This window comes from Bubalus bubalis, chromosome 11, assembly GCF_019923935.1.
Source record: "Bubalus bubalis isolate 160015118507 breed Murrah chromosome 11, NDDB_SH_1, whole genome shotgun sequence".
NCBI classification, from domain to species: domain Eukaryota; kingdom Metazoa; phylum Chordata; class Mammalia; order Artiodactyla; family Bovidae; genus Bubalus; species Bubalus bubalis.
In genome coordinates, this window is record NC_059167.1 from 26186223 (window position 1) to 26202798 (window position 16576).

The following is a 16576-nucleotide window of genomic DNA, read 5'->3' on the forward strand; positions in this document are numbered from 1 at the left end:
GATTTTCACTAAAACACTATAATGCATTCACTTGTTCCTTTTAGTCGCTAAGTCGTGTCTTTGCGACCCCATGAGCTGTAGCCTGCCAGGCTCCTCTGTCCATGGAATTCTCCAGGCAAGAATACTGGAGTGGATTGACATTTCTTTCTCCATGGGATCTTCCCGACACAGGGATCAGACACAGGGATCGAACCCAGGTCTCCTGCATTGGCAGGAGGCTTCCTCACCGCTGAGCCACCTGGAAAGCCCAATGTATTCCCCATAGAACTTCTAACAAAACACAAATCAAATCATGTCACTCCCTAAAACTTGCCAGTGGCTTCCCACTACCCTTAAAATAAACTCCAGACTTCTCAAGGAGACTGCAGTGCTCCTTGGACTATTCCCAGCCTGGCTAGCCAGCTTCATTCTCTGCCTGCACCCCTCTGCACTTCAGCAACACTGACCTCCTCCTTCCCCAAACACACTCTACACTCTGTTGCCAAAACTTTTGCAAACTCTGGGTCCCTATCTTCCCACTACCCTCCCAGAATACTCCAGGTTATATAATCTAGATTAGGAGGTCAGGAATAAATAATTGCTCCTTTCTTAAGAACTGAGGGGAAAGACGGTGCTGGCTACAAGTTGACTTGGATTAGTGGCTGTCCATGGGAGCTGTGAATGTCTGAGTAAGCTCATCTCAGAAACGAGGACTTGTGACAGGCCTGAAATATCAAGAGGTCGGTTCTAACCCAGAAGAAGACAGGCTAGCCTCCAGATGTCCCTGTCAACTGCTGCTTCTCTTCAGGTCAAATCCACCTGGCAGCACTCAGGAGTAACTGCTGATGCTCCAGGGCAAAGACAATTAAAGGAAAATTAAGTGAAAAGCGATGGAACTGGGGCACGAGAAACCACGCTGACCAGGGGAACGGGACGCAGCCTGCCAGGTTACATCCATCGTTCGCATCTTTAATCCTCTGCAAATGTAAAGCATGGCTCACATGGCAGGATGTTACCAGAGGAAGCATATGGTTAAAGAGCTCTTCAGAAACAAACCTATTTTATTGGAGGAGCTTCCTAGTATTTGTCTGGCAGATATGAATAAGAACACAGAAGGAAACCCGCACCAGAATGAATAAGTTAGAGAATAATCATATCTGAAAAAGGTAAGCAATGAAATGCCAAACTGATCTTGCCAGTTTTTGCCTGCTTTCACCTATAATCTCAGGAAACCTTAAAAAGCTACATTTGGAGTATCTGCAGAACAGGATGAAAATGTAGTGACCAAGAGGGGAAAAACATCCTTTAAATTTTTTTCTAAAGATGTCAACATAATACTGCTTCTCTTCAATAGTTATATTGGCTTCACTGGCATTGTGATCAGTTGCTAAGCTGCGTCCGATTCTTTGAGACTCCACAGACTATAGCTCACCAGGCTCCTCTGTCCATGGAATTTTCCAGGCAAGAATACTAGAATGAGTTTCCATTTCCTCCTCCAGAGGATCTTCCCAACCCAGGAATCGAACCCACATCTCCTGCATCTCCTGCATTGGCAGGTGGGTTCTTTACGAATGAGCCACCCGGGGAGCCCTCACTGGCATATGCCGTGCTAAATAACAAAACAAGAGGCCCCAAAAGGAGTCCCTTACGCTAAACTCCACATCACCAAACCAAGACTGCATTACGGTTTCCACTCTCCCAGAAATGGGATCTTTAACCAGTCAGTCAGGAACCACCTCATCAGCGCTAGTGAGATGCTCTGCTGGTCGACCCCTGCCACCCCCTCAAGGAAAGTGGCCTTGCAACAGCCAACCCACTCTTTAAGCGCCTGATGTCACTTCCTTGTCCCTGCTCCCTTCTGCCTATAGAACTCTCTCACTGTGCACAGCTCTCCTCGGGCTTCCTTCCTATCTGTGAGATGGGGTGCTGCCCTATTCGAAGCAATTTTTGCTCAAATAAGTTCATAAAATTTTTAACATGCCCCTGTTTATCTTTTAACAACAGATACTGGGGTATTATGATATACTAAGAAACATATATTTGGTCTTTTCAGCACAGAGATCATAAAACTAGTGGGATTTCCTGAGTAATGGGGTGAGAGTCCTGTAATTCATAACAAGCCCCATTCAACCATATCTGAGTTTATACTACTGAGGTGACTCCTGGAGGATGGGGGCTGGCTGCCAGAGGAACCAACCATGGGATCAGAGGGTTGGAACTTTCTGCCCCACTCCCCAGAAGACTGAGTTAGTCACCAATGGCCTATCAGTTAATCAATCATGCCTACATAATGGAACCTCCATTAAAACACTCTGGATGAAGAAGTTCAGGGAGCTTTTGGGTAGATGCACCCAAGTGCCTGTCAGGAGGGTGTCACACCCCAACATCACGGGAACAGAAGTCCTTAGACTCTGGACCTTTCCAGACCTCATTCTATATGTATGCCCCTTCATGAGGCTGTTCATTTGTATCTTTATGATATCCTTTATAATAAATGGTATTAGAAAAATGTTCTCTGAGTTCTCTGAGCTGTCCTGAAAAATTAATGAACTGAGAAGGAGGTCATGGGGACCCCCGATTTACAAATCAGGCAGAATTGGTTAACCTGGGAACCCACTACTTGTGACTGCTGTCTGAAGTGCAGACAGTCTTGTGGGACTGAGCCCTTAACCTGTGAGGTCTGTGCTAACTCTGGGTACTTAGTGTCATTAATATGAGGATAAACACCCCACATTTCAGGTCAGAGGTGTTGTGAGCAGAGAAACAGTTTTCCATGTACTCAGGTTTCCAGATACCTAGCCTTATTTTATGGTTTGAACAGACAGGTTACAAATAGACAAAAACCCTTCATGAAGGTCTCTGCAGATAAAGGTTACTTCCTTTTATCTGCAATGTGTTTTGTGCTCCACAACCTTCATGTTTTTTCTTGCCCTATATTTTCAAACCAATAGTTAAGCCAGAGTATTTATCAACTTGTGTAGAGGACAACACATTTACAAATAGGCAGTAAGATGACTTTGCTATAGAAATCTCATAACGATTTATTTATCAAACTAAACAATAATAATTTGGTATATATCTCAATGATCCACTGCTTGTGAGAAATGACTAATTCAGTGAATTCCCTAGATGTTTTATAGGGAACCTCCTGCCAGGTGAGTAAACGACTCGCTAGGTACGTCAGACAATTCTTGAGAAAAAAGTATTATTTGAGCCAACTGGTTCCAATCAGTTAATGCCACTGTTTTTCATAGACTCCACTGGCCCCTAATGGTTTCTGCATTGCCCAAAGCAGTTCTCACACAGGTGTTAAACATTCTCATGCTTTCGTCAAATACATTCAGAAAATATTTACTAAGTCCCCACTGGGCATTCTCCTGCCTTCCCATACCAGAAAGATGAAAGATTATATTACACTATACAGTTACATCTATGGTATATCATCTCATGCCAAACGAATGTTATTTTTCATTTTTAAAACAAAAGCATTTGATTTTGTTTCTGTGTTACTTGTATTTGGCATCTACATAAAAGAAGTCAAGTGACAATGAGCCCTGAGGACATCTATCCCATATTTGCAGGGATTATGAACCATATCACTGACACGTCTCTCTGTGTGACATTCGGTGAGACAAGGTGGCGATTTCCCGTCTCCTTCCCCGGGTTTGGCATCTCTGTTGGCAGATAAGCCTGAGAATCTGCTGATGCAGCAGCCTGAGAAAAACCCCACTCACCTCACGTCCACCTCACCTCCATCATGCATGAGAAAAGAGCCATCGGGTTGCTTCAGCGAGTACAAATACTGGAGAAGCTTCTCTCTGAAAAGGGAGGGAGGTGATGGTCAGCGCAGCGTCAGCAGATGGAAGCCCGGCTGGGTGTCCAGCCCTGCTGGCTTTGGCTGTACCTGTTAATGACGTCATAGGCCTCCTCGGTGCCAATGATGCACAGTGCGTTGACCGCTGCATACGTGGGTGCAAGGTGTGGGTACTGGCCAGGGCCCCCTCCAAAGCCGCCTTCTGGGCTCTGACACAACTCCAGGAACTGACACACGCTAGGCACATGGCCAAAGGGAAAAACAAACACAGCATTAGTTCCAAAACACTGAATTCTACCAGAGTCCAGGCCTTTCCAAGGCTCCGCCCTGCCCAAAGAGAAGAAACACCCTTCCCACCTAGTGAATATATACTGAATACATCTGTAAAGGACCTAATTCTCCACCCTGCCTCGATCAGCTTTGTAGTTAAGCATTTGCCAGTTGTGAAGCCAGGAACAGAAGGCCGGGCAGAAACATATAGCCCTTCACAGAACTGGAGTGAGTCTCATGCTTCTTCCCATAGTTTTCTCTCAATTTTCTCTGAATTTTCCACCCCAGGGCTATGGAACCAGTCCCTTCTCCTTGCCTTTGGGGTAGCTCCGAGGTTTTGCATTTTGCCTAAATCGTGGTGATGCTCAATTACTTTTTCCCCCACTAACTATGCTGGTCTAGAGCCCTCACATAGGCTTATCAGAAATATTTAAAGAGGTGCCTTCTCACTCTCGTTGAAGCCTAAGCCCCAGTGGGCTACTGATATTTATTCGTATCACTGACAAGAAACAAGCTTCCAATGGAGTCTGCCTCCATGGTTAGGAGAATGAGAGGTGGGCTTCTGCACACTGAGCTCATGATGGCAGACTTAAGCACTGCCAACTCCTATCACAAGAATGCATGCCAGGGACTTCCCTGGTGGTCCAGTGGCTAAGACTCTATGCTTCCAATGCAGGGGACCCAGGTTCAAACCCCGGTCAGGGAACAAGATCCTGCATGCCACAACTGAAGATCGAAGATCGTGTGTGCCACAACTAAGCCCTGATGCAGCCAAATAAACAAGCAAATACTTTTCAAAAAACAAAATAAAAGAAAACAAGAATGCATCCCCAGCTGTGGGCTTTTGAAGAATTTTTCAGAAACTCCAGTGCCTTCACTGAGGGAAACTGCTATACTGAGGGTTGGCCTCTAAGCCCTTCCTTCCAAGTATGGCATCAGTTTGCCCAGAAGTTATCTTCTTGCTCTAGATGAAACCAAGAGAACCCCTCTTTGTCAGAAGGTCCTCTGAAGTTCATTGGAAAGGAGACCCCAGGAGAGTTCTCAAGCTGTTTCCCCAACATAGCAGGATCCCAGCTTCCTATTGGGACAAGGCCTCAATTAAGAGCATGCGTGCATGCAAGCTCAGCTGCATCCCACTCTTTGTGACCCCGTGGATTGTATGTAGCCCTCTAGGCTCCTCTGTCCATGGGATTTTCCAGATGAGAATACTGAGTGAGTTGCTATTTCCTTCTCCAGAGGATCTTCCAGATCTGGGGATTGAACCCGCATCTCCTGCATTGGCAGGTGCATTTTTTACCACTATGCCACCTGGGAAGCCCCTCATTTAAGAGAACCAGGGGCAAATCTGAATTCTTCTAGTGCTCAGACAACCTTCTTTTCCTGGGCTTTTCCATCTCATTCCTTCTTATCCATGCTGCCAAAGAGATCACACAGTCTTCTTGATCTCAACTAAGACATGAGTTAATGGCTGCTCTCCCAGGTCATATTTGATTACTTTTGATTTCAGACCTGCTGTCAGGTTAAAAGCAATACACAGGTTAAAAGCAATGACACCAAACTGTCAGGTTAAAAGCAATACACACTCACTTCATGTTCCACCCACAATTTTACTGTAGGAAGCACATAGATTGAAACTAAAGTTGATGATCAGAGAAGGAAGACAATTCTGTGGCATGTTTTTAATAGCAGTTAATTTTTGCAAAGAAAATGAGCTTGTCACTAACGTTTCCCAAACCTTCATCAATTCTTATCCTATTTCCTGGAAACAAATGGCAAAGGAACGCCTGGTCTAACAAAAGTTGGCTGCACAAAAAGTTTTCTGTATCACAAAAACAAAATTTTTTGACTGACAGGAAACAGCACATGTTAAAAAAAGAAAAGGAAAAGTCATCTAGTTACCCATTCCCTTCCCCAGCTCCCATGACAAAATTACACCAAATGCAATACTCCTGACCCTGTAGCCTAAAGTCTGGAGTAGGCTGGGATCTGAATGTACCAGAGACGTTATTAAATCAACCCTCCACGCCAACTGTCCCCAGCTGACAGGCTACATCTGAGTGACTCCAGGGCTGTGTTGGGGAACTGGGCTCAGCTCTTCTCAACTCGGAGGCACTTCCGAACTACAGAACATTTTGATCCACGGGCTTTCCAACTTGTACCTTAAGGAACTGGCAGACTGACCACGAAGCTACCAGCTGTCGTGGGCTCAACTCCGAGCAATTCTGAAAAGCAAAATGTGAATGACACTCTTAACTATTCAAAGGGGGAAAAAAACTTAGCTTAGAGACCAGAAATTCACCAACTTAGGAGTAGGCAATGGCAACCCACTCCAGTATTCTTGCCTAGACAATCCTATGGACAGAGGAGCCTGGCGGGCTATGACTCACTAAAGTTGGACACGACTGAGTGACTGAGCATGCTCTCATATATAAAAGAGGACACATCAACAGCACTTAGATAGATGGAGAAATATTGAAAGAACACTTCCAGCCCTCCCAGAAGATCTCTGTGTGCTCCTTTCCACTCTGCCCCACAAAGGCAATCACTATCCTGACTTCTAAAACTATAGATTGATTTTGCAAGTTCTAGAATATCATATAATTGAAAGTACACAATATGTAATCTTTCATATAGGACTTGATTCACTCAGTGTTTGCATCCATGTTGTTGCATGTATTTAGAAGTTCATTTATATTATTACCGAGTAGTATTCCATTATATGAATGAACCAGAGTTTGTCTATTCACCTGTTGATGGACATTTACATTTGGACTATTTCTAGGTTTTCCAGGTTTTGATTGTTATGAATAAAGCTGCTGTGAGCATTTGGGTACATATCAAAAAAAAAAAAAAGAAATTCACCAACTTAATTTAAAAAATCACAAGCGGGAAACACTGAGCCAACACCAAGAGGGACACACTCGGTGAAAAACAAGTATTCATAGATCATGCGTCCGCTCACATGACTAGACAATCCAGTAGATCAGTTTTCTTTTAAGTCAGCAAGGCATTTCGTTCTCACTTACATGACAATTTCCAACAAAGTGGGAAACTATCTCCTAGATCGGGGTTCTAAATAAACCCCAAATGTGTATATTGGAATCACTGGAGGGCTAATGAAGAACACAGAGACCCAGACTTGCTGAAGCAGGAAAGAGCTGGGCCTCTGTATTTTTACAGGGGTCATTCCCAGGTGATGTGGATATACACAAAGTTTGAATACCACAAGTCTTTGCTGTGTAATTAGAATCACTTTGGGGACGTTTAAAAAAAAAAAAAAAAAAACCCAACGCCCAGGCCATACCTAATACCAATTAAATGAGAGTCGCTGACGGTGGGCCCGAGCAGCAATAGTTCTAAAAATTCCCCATGTGACTCCAGTGTTCAGCCAGGTTTCAGTGCTTCTCTAACTTGAATGTGTACAGAAGCCACCCAAGGATCTCATCAAACTGCAGATCTATTTCAGCAGAACTAGAAGGACCTGAGATTCTGCACATCTAGCAAGTTCCCAGGTGACGGAGATACTGCTGGTCTGGGGACCACATTTTGGGTAGCAATGTGATACATCTGCTCTGTCCAACAGGTAGCCACTAGCCACATGAGGCTATTTACATTTTAATTAATTAAAATTGAGCTCCTCAGTCACACAAGCCGCATTGCAACTGCTCAATAGCTACATGGGACTAGTGGCTGCCACAAAACATAAAACATTTCCATTGCTTTAGGAAGTTCTATTGGACACTACTGCTCTATCGTCCAGCTATTAAAAAGTACATAAAACCTATAGGAGGATCAAGTTCAAAGCACGAGTATCAAAGATTTACTCAGACTTTTAGGGGATGATTAAGGACAGATCTAAAGTGGTTGATTCTGGACGTCACTGTCACCAGCGTGGATGAAGGACTTAAAAGCATGCATAGTATGTAAGCAAATCATCAAAATAAGCAGGGAAATCTCTACGGAGAGGAAGTCCAGGATAATATTAAACAAATCAGAAGTCAACAAGAATAAAACAAATGAGGGAGTTCCCTGGTGGTCCAGTGGTTGGGAATCCTCCTGCCAATGCAAGGGACACGGGTTTGATCTCTGGTCCAGAAGGATCCTGCATGCCATGCAGCAACTGAGCCTGTGACCCGCAGCTGTAGAGACCCACATGCCCTAGAGCCCGTGCTCCTCAAAGAGAAGCCACCACAATGAGAAGCCCGTGCACTGCAACGAAGAGTGGCCCCTGCTCTCTGCAACTAGAGAAAGCCCGCATGCAGCAACGAAGACCCAGTGCAGCCGAAAATAATAAATAGAGAATAAAACAAATGAAACAGATATAAGTAGCAAGTAACGTACTTTGGGATGGCAGGAGTGGGGGACGAACAAAGTATATAAATATAAGGTGGGAAATAACAAGGAACACAGCAGAAAAAGGACCAGAGGTTAGGGTTCATGAGTTGTGAACAATAATGAAAACACTTCTTAAAAGCATCACAAACACAGTATTGGTCAGAACTATAACTGGTTCAAGACTCCGTTTTCCAACTCAAAGGAAGTTAAGAACAGAGTTGTAAAAACGTCTCAATACAGAAATGATTCCAAGGCTTACTATTACAGAATACCACAGTGAGGGAGCTACCCCGCAAAGTGCCTCAAGTATACAAAGGATAGGGCTTCCCTGGTGGCTCAGATGGTAAAGAAACCACCTGCAGTGTGGGAGACCTGAGTTTGATCCCTGGGTCGGGAAGACCCCCTGGAGAAGGGAACAGCTACCCACTCCAGTATTCTGGACTGGAGAATTTCATGGACAGAGGAGCCTGGCAGGCTACACAGTCCATGGGGTCGCAAAGAGTCGGACACGACTGAACGACCTAAAAAATACAAAGGATAATTACACAAATTTTCGGTAAAGAAATGAGAATTGAAACTACTCTGTAGCAAGAAGAATTATATCTAAACTAAGATATAAGAAAAATTTAGTTTAGATTTAAGAGAAACTGAAGTTGGTTATTTTAGAGCAGAGTTTCACCACTGTGGCACTACTGATATTTTGGGCTGGACGATTCTTCATTGTAGGGACTGTCCTGTGGAGAACAGTTAGCAGCATCCCTGACCTCTCCCTACTAGATGCCAGCAACACCTGGCCAAAAATGCCCAGAAGACAAAAGGAGACATAAGCTATCTTCATTGAAAGATAAGGAAACAGACAGATTAAATTTAAAATTAAAAGGAGAGATATTTAAGGAGCTATTCAAGGGACAAGCTACTGATAAACTTTCTAAAGGGAAATAACAAATCACTGGCACATGAAAATTTAAATTTAATCTTTGGTAAAACTTTACAAATGGAAAGGTCCTAAAACAATTTTTAAGTTAAAGATAATTTTCAGATCCTATGGAAGCTAAAAGACCTAACTTAACACTGCCATGGTTTCCCTGGGGTCTTCATTTTACTCCATGTGTTTCATTAAGTAGCTTTCAATAACGAAGCAAGGGATTCTCATTTTTAAAAAAATGCTTCCTTCAGTGCTAACGTCATTAACAAAGCAAATGTACTTAGTGTGGTTCCGAAATATTCATTTCTTTGAGGTAAACACACATATAAATTTATGGATACAATCTCTTAAGAAGGGCACACTTAATTCCTATAAATATATTATTATTGAATGTATTATTCTTGAACTGAATATATCGTTCTTGAAAGGTCTGACACCAGCAGTAAAAGTTACTGGCTCTGGTCAGCAATCACAGGAGCTCACAAAAGTGGGTTTGTCCACTAGAGGGACCTCAGCTTGTCATATTGTTCCCAGGACAAATGGAAGCACAAACGTGAACAAAACAGGAAAGAGAAAGAAACTCATGTGTGTGAATGTGTGTGCGTTGCACACTAGGTCGGGGAGCGGAGAGAGAGGACAGTAGAAAAATAAACTCCAGAGCTAAACACACCCTCTATGTCACCTTAACATTTGTATAAAGAAGAAGAAAAAAAAACCTGACCACATTTTCAAAGCATTTCTTCTCCCTGTGCAAAACAAATAAAAAAGCAATCTCCAAAATTAGGTAGTCTTGAAAAAAAAATCCCCATATTTTAATAGACGTCATTAAGATTTCTCTATTTCTTACTAAAAAGAGTTTATCCTCTTATAAGTCAAGCGATTAGGCTCTGTTCATAACAAATATTATTGGCACCTGGAATTAATTGCCTGCTAGGCATAAAACAAAGTTCATTATTGGAAAGTCTAGGTAATTCTTTAAAAGTTTGTTAAATCAATGTTCAGAAGAACCACAGGTAAAGCTTTGAAGGTGGCTGTGGTACAGAAAATTTCAGTGATGAACTATCAAGGGGCTCTTGCAATCAGGACAAATCAGCTTCTAAATTTTAAAACATTCTTTTGATTACAAAACAATAGATTCATTGTAGAAATTTTAGAAAATGCAAATAAGATTAGAAAAGAAAAAAAATTACCTTTAACCCCATCATCCACACAAATAACTCCTATCATGTGTATATATACATCCTTCTGTTTTTTCCTATGTGTAGAACCACCTTTAATTTTAATCTATAAAAAATGAATCTTTACCTTTTTTCATTTAAATCATGAGTATCTCTATCAAACACACACATTTTTATATATAAATATAGTACGGTATAGTGAAAGTTGCTCAGTCATGTCCAACTCTTTGTGACCCCATGGACTGTACAGTCCATGGAATTCTCTAGGCCAGAATACTGGAGTGGGTAGCCGTTCCCTTCCCCAGGGGATCTTCCCAACCCAGGAATCGAACCCAGGTCTCCCACATTGCAGGCGGACTGTTTACCGTCTGAGCCACCGGTGAAGCCCATATATAAAAACACACAATTATGTATATATACAAATTTGTAATTGAGGTACAACTGACACGGAACATTACATTAGGTTCAGGTGTACAATGTTATGATTTGATATTTGTACCTACTGTGAAATGATCACCATAGGCCTACCGAACACCTGCTAACTTTTTAATTTTTAAGTGGCTGCATAAGATTTCACCGTATGTATCACAACACAGAGATTTCACCTAAACTTTACACTTACGGCATCCCCAACTGTTGATATTTAGGTTGTCTTCAATTGGTCAGTGTGAAAAGCCCTTCAACGGGGTCCTCTCTTCCTAGCTGATGTTGTCACAAAAGCTGCTCCAAAATTTATTTCCTCAGAAAAGCTTTACCTATACAACACCATAAAGCACCGAAGAATTGATGCTTTGAAACTGTAGTGTTGGAGAAGACTCTTGAGAGTCCCTTGGACTGCAAGGAGATCTAACCAGTCCATCCTAAAGGAAACCAGTCCATCCTAAAGGAAATCAGTCCTGAATATTCATTGGAAGGACTGATGCTGAAGCTGAAGCTCCAGTACTTTGGCCACCTGATGTGAAGAGCTGACTCATTAGAAAAGACCCTGATGCTGGGAAAGACTAAAGGCAGCAGGAGAAGGGGACGACAGAGGATGAGATGGTTGGATGGCATCACTGACTCGACGGACATGAGTTTGAGCAAGCTCCAAGAGATGGTGAAGGACAGGGAAGCCTGGTGTGCTGCAGGCCATGGGGTCACAAAGAGTCGGACACGACTGAGAGATTGGACAACATACAACACCAAGTACAGAACCTAGAAAAAACTCAAAATTGATGCTGATCCAAGTTCTTCCACTTCAGGAAGCCCTTTATCATTTTCCCACTTCCGATCGCTCTACATCCACAGGGGGCCTCCTTCCTGCTCCAAACCGCTGTTCCTCTAGGGGGTGTCAGTACTTCACTCTCGCTGACTCCTCCAGAGTCTTCTGTCTTCTCTCACATCCGATTTTCCCATTCCATCTATCCTGACTGTGTATGTGACGGGTGGGGGGAACTTCCCAAACAACCCGCAACCCCCAACTGGTATTTCAAAAACACACAGGCCTTTATTTTGACAATTAAATTCCTGTTACTGCAGAAACTGTGTCCAACTCTACATCCAGAGCTAGAAGCAACGAGGCTTGCAGCAGCTCTGTGATGTGGAAGACAATGCGTATTTTTCCTCTCCCTCTGAAAGCACTGTACACATCACAAGGGTTAATGGCCTAATTCTTTATTATCTTTTCTATCCACATTCATCACAAGACACCCTGCCCAGGAAGGCAAGAATGAGAGGTTATTGTTAAGACGGAATGAATGAGACAATGTGTGGTTCTGTTCTTCTGACCTGACAGTGTGACCCAGGCAGAGGGACTGTGGCCAGGGAGGCGCACAGGCTGGCCTCCACGCATCCCGGCACAGCTGCCCCTGCGCACCGCGGGCAGACAAACCTGGCTCCAGGCCTCCCTCTGACCCTCTACCTTTGGAGCAGCAGGGGAAGCAGTTGAGGTCAAGATGCTGCTGAGAGAAGGTGCTCTCTCTCAGTGAGAACTAGGCCATCAGAGCCAATTCCTGGCAGCCCCTTCCTACCTTGGGTACCCCTTAGACTAGAGTGATGATCAGTTTTTTTCTTTAAAATAGAAACTGTGGGGCTTCCCTGGTAGTCCACTGGTTCAGAATCTGCCTTGCATTGCAGGGGACACTGTTTGATCCCCAGTCCGGAAAGATCCCGCATGCCGTGGAGTAACTAAGCCCATGGGCCACAAGTCCTGAGTTTGTGCTCTAGAGCTCACAAGCCACAGCTACTGAGCCCCCATGCTGCAACTACTGGAGCCCAAGCCCGTGTACAGCAACGAAGACACTCGGTGCAGCCAAAGATAAATAAAATCTTTTAAAAAAAATATATAAAGTGTGATGAATTTCTAAGGATGAGGAGCCACAATGAGGACACCCTCTGCAGAAGCGCTTTGGGAAGAATCTTATTCAATTAGTTGCTTAGATCTCTAATCATTAATGAGAAGTTTAAGAAAACGATGTCCTGACATCTGTACACCAGCCAGTAACATATCCACTGCCATCAAGAGCCATACCACCCCCCAGGCATTGGTGAGGAGGGACTTCTGGGTAGGTATTTATGGAAAGCAAAGGCATTTTTGTCCATGGGGTTGCCACATGCTTCCCCACAGAAGCTATTCAAATGTATACTGTACTTTCTGGAAAAAATCAGGTTTCTCTGGCGTTGATAAAGACTTTTCTCAAAGACCACAGCAAGAGCCCAGAGAAAAGGCCACAGAAGAAACAGAATCCTTCTCTTGGAAGTTCAAAGTCTTGTTCTACCCATGAGCACACAACGGGCTTCTGAAGTGGAGGAGTTTCAGGAAGTTACTGGAGGTCAAGAGAAGGGCAACGGTTTTCTTTGCAGCACTCTTGTGTTTTTCATTCAAAATAAATGGAACAGAAACTGAACAAAAAGAACCCTCAAACTCAAAACCCAATTTCAGGGGACACAGGGGGCGCGCCAAAGCCAGACTCACTCTGTGGCCACCATCTGGGGGATGGGCTCATCCAGGAGTTCCAGGCTATGCAGAATCCAATAGCAGAGCCATGGGCGGCTGGCATCCAGACACTGTGAAAGGAGCAGGGCAGAAAACACACCCCTTATTCAGAGTTGTTCCAAAACCCTGCTGACAAGGCGACATCTGTCTCCCTCCCGGCCGCCTGGCAAGAAGGAGAAGGGCCACCTCAGAGGGATGAAGGACACTTTGCCTGGAGGCCTTAGCTCGGAGCTGAAGTGACCATATGTGAGCAAAGGACAACGGGACAAAGGCGTTTAACCTGAACCCAATGGGTCCTTCCCTGACAGGCACTGAAAGAAGCCAAGCAGAGGACTTCTCACACGGCAGAAACTCAAGTGCTACTGTTTTCTCAGTGTAGACCCAAGGACAGCCACAATTACAGGGAAGGATTTCCTGCATTCACTCGTTTGTTGATTTAACAAATATTTAATAAGTATCTCCTCATGCCCAGCACTAGGGGCACAAGAATGAATAAAATGCAGTTCCTTCTCTTGAGGTGCTTGGGTTAGAATGTGTGTGGTTATCTGTAGAGGAGGAGGGCACTAGACAGACACGGAAGTACTAGTGTGTTTCTGGAATAAGGCAGAACAAGACAAGTGCATACACAGAGCTGGATAAATGCTGTAACGGGCACATGGAAGAAACTGGCTAATTCTGCCTGAGCAGCTGGAAAATGTTTCCAAAGGTGACCTGTGAACAGGTCTTGATCCTAATTCAAGCCATAAATATTCAAGCATTCAAGCCTAGGCAGGCTGGTAGTATTATTGCCCCAGTTTTACGAATCTAAAGTGTATAAATGAGATCCAGACAGATGAACTTTTTCCAGATGACAAAGACAGTAAATGTAAGAAACAAGAACCCAGATTTCTAGACTCTCGATCCAGTGCTCTTTTCATTGGCCTAAGCTGCTGTCTTCATAAATGTGCACATAAATACGCTTGCTCACCACCTAGGGGCAGCTGGTATGCTGACAGAAGACGTTGCTATGGGTTTCAGCGCCAGCTCCTTCTCTCATTAGCTACGTGGTGGTGGTGGTTTAGTCACTAAGTCATGTCCAGCTCTTTGTGACCCCCATGGACTGTAGCCTTCCAGGCGCCTCTGTCCACGGGATTCCCCAGGCAAGAACACTGGAGTGGGTTGCCGTTTCCTTCTCCAAGGGATCTTCCTGACCCAGGCAACAAACCCAGGTCTCCTGCTTGGCAGGTGGATTCTTTACCACTGAACCCCTTGGGAAGCGCCTCGCTAGCTACACACCTTTGAGAAAATTAATTAATTAATCTTGCTAAGCCTATTTCCTAATCTAGAAAAAAATACTTACCTACCTCCTGGACTAGCTGTGAGGATTAAATGAGACAATGAATGACAAACTTTAGCATACTATTCGGTGAGCTGTTAGCTGCCATGGTATTAACTGTATCAGGACTGACTTGACCCTAACCATCGAGGATTGAATACTGAAAGTCCACAGGCCAGATGTAGCCTGTGGATGTGTTCTGTTTGTTCCCTGTAGTGTTTTGTTTGTTTAATTAGAATTAGTTGTAACAGCTACATGTTGAGAGATCCATAGAGAAATCTGAATTTCTGGCTTCATTTCAAAGAACAAGAAGAGATCTGGCAATCCTGGGTCTGCAATGCTGCTTGACAGGAGCTGGCAGGAAAAGAGCAAAAGCATGGTCCTCCGGTTTGCCTCAGTTCTGCTCCCCTGACCATCACCCACCACCGCCACCCAGCCCACATCCCTGGCTTATGCCACCTGCTTGAGTCTATAGGCCCAAACCCCTGCCATAAATAATCAAATGCAGGCCAAAGAAAAAGCAAGTGAAAAGCAGAGCTGCTCTGTGGAAAGTGGGGCAGGAAGATTGCAGCCTCTGGTTCACATTTACCCTCTGCCTGTCACTCAGCCCCTAGTCCCAACACCCTTCCCCTCCACTTCTGCTGCCCTCCCCTGAGCCCCTCTGTGGACCCCAAGGGCTCTAAGGAATATTGACTTAAAGTCCACTTCATGTCTGAGCATTTTTACCATGTTCAATTGCAGAGTACTTTCTGGGACTTATACACTGGTGCTCTGGCCAGTAGAGAAATTAGATCTGCTTACAGGGCAATGGGGTCAAGATATCTAGACTGCCTTTTAGCTAACAGTCAAACAGCATCTAGAAGAATGCACATGAACCCCCCTCAGCCACGATGTGGGTGGAAAGAAGTCCCCCCGCCCCGAGCTGGGGGCTCCAGTAGCTCTGAGCAAGGAGAGACTAGAGGAGCTCTCATTCTGTCCTTTCAGAAGTAGGCGTCCCAGCTCTGTGGGGCCAGGCGGCTGTGCACCTGGAGCCTACCAGAGCCACGTGGACAGTGAGTGAGCCTGCAACAGGCCAAGCCCACACATGCCTTTTACATCCAAACAGAAAAAAGAAAAGAAAGATTAAGGCAGATAATCTGATAGAGAGAGCTCCTGGGAGAGGAGTTTACCTCGTAGGCATCTGTCAGCTGTCGGAGGCCTCTTTTCAGATAATGGAAGTGCTTCTCTCTCTGCAAAACAAGCCTGGAAAGACAAAGAGCTTTAGTAAAACCACTCTCACAGCCCCTGCTTCCCCAGCACAGAACACACGTGTGCATGGGCACACCTGCACATTCGCGCCCACACACGCACTCTCACCTTCTGGTCACCCCCCACAGTCAAACCTGTTCAGCTTCCCAGGACACCTACACCAGAGAAAAGAGGCCACCTCTGAATGCCCCTCAAGTGTCTGCAAATCATGCTGACAAATGTTTGGGGGGATCCTCTCCCTTGTGGCTGGTAGCTTTGGGCGAGAAACACCACCATAAGCACACTTAGCCAGGCAGCAAGAAACCACCAGGAAGTTCCTCCGGGGTCCAGCTGAGAACAGATACGTTGTGGCTCTCCATCCTGAGCCTCGCCGCGTCCCTGACTTGGTTCACCTCTATCGTTCCAGTCATTTCTTCTGGGGTCACTTCTCTGAGGTCTGAGGTTTGTACTCTGCCTGCTCCTCACTCATCTGTCTGTTACTGTGCTATGCTGTGCTAAGTCACCTCAATTGTGTCCGACTCTGTGACCCTATGAACAA

At 44.6% G+C, this 16576-nt stretch overlaps 1 protein-coding gene across 5 annotated transcripts in view; it reads right to left on the bottom strand.

The window, feature by feature from the left end:
• The window catches only part of LOC102408492 (protein farnesyltransferase subunit beta), an 80470-nt gene that overhangs the window by 24260 nt on the left and 39634 nt on the right, over nucleotides 1-16576 (bottom strand). For 3 of the 5 annotated variants that reach the window (XM_025295349.3, XM_025295348.3, XR_006542677.2), the window contains exons 3-7: nucleotides 15960-16032; nucleotides 15046-15144; nucleotides 13455-13546; nucleotides 3884-4030; nucleotides 3714-3797 (exon numbers count right to left, since the gene is read on the bottom strand). In XM_025295349.3, the coding sequence (XP_025151134.3) occupies nucleotides 3714-3797; nucleotides 3884-4030; nucleotides 13455-13546; nucleotides 15046-15144; nucleotides 15960-16032 (495 nt within the window). The remainder of the gene's footprint in view (nucleotides 1-3713; nucleotides 3798-3883; nucleotides 4031-13454; nucleotides 13547-15045; nucleotides 15145-15959; nucleotides 16033-16576) is intronic. The other 2 variants (XM_006072130.4, XR_006542678.2) reach the window with 1 other exon arrangement.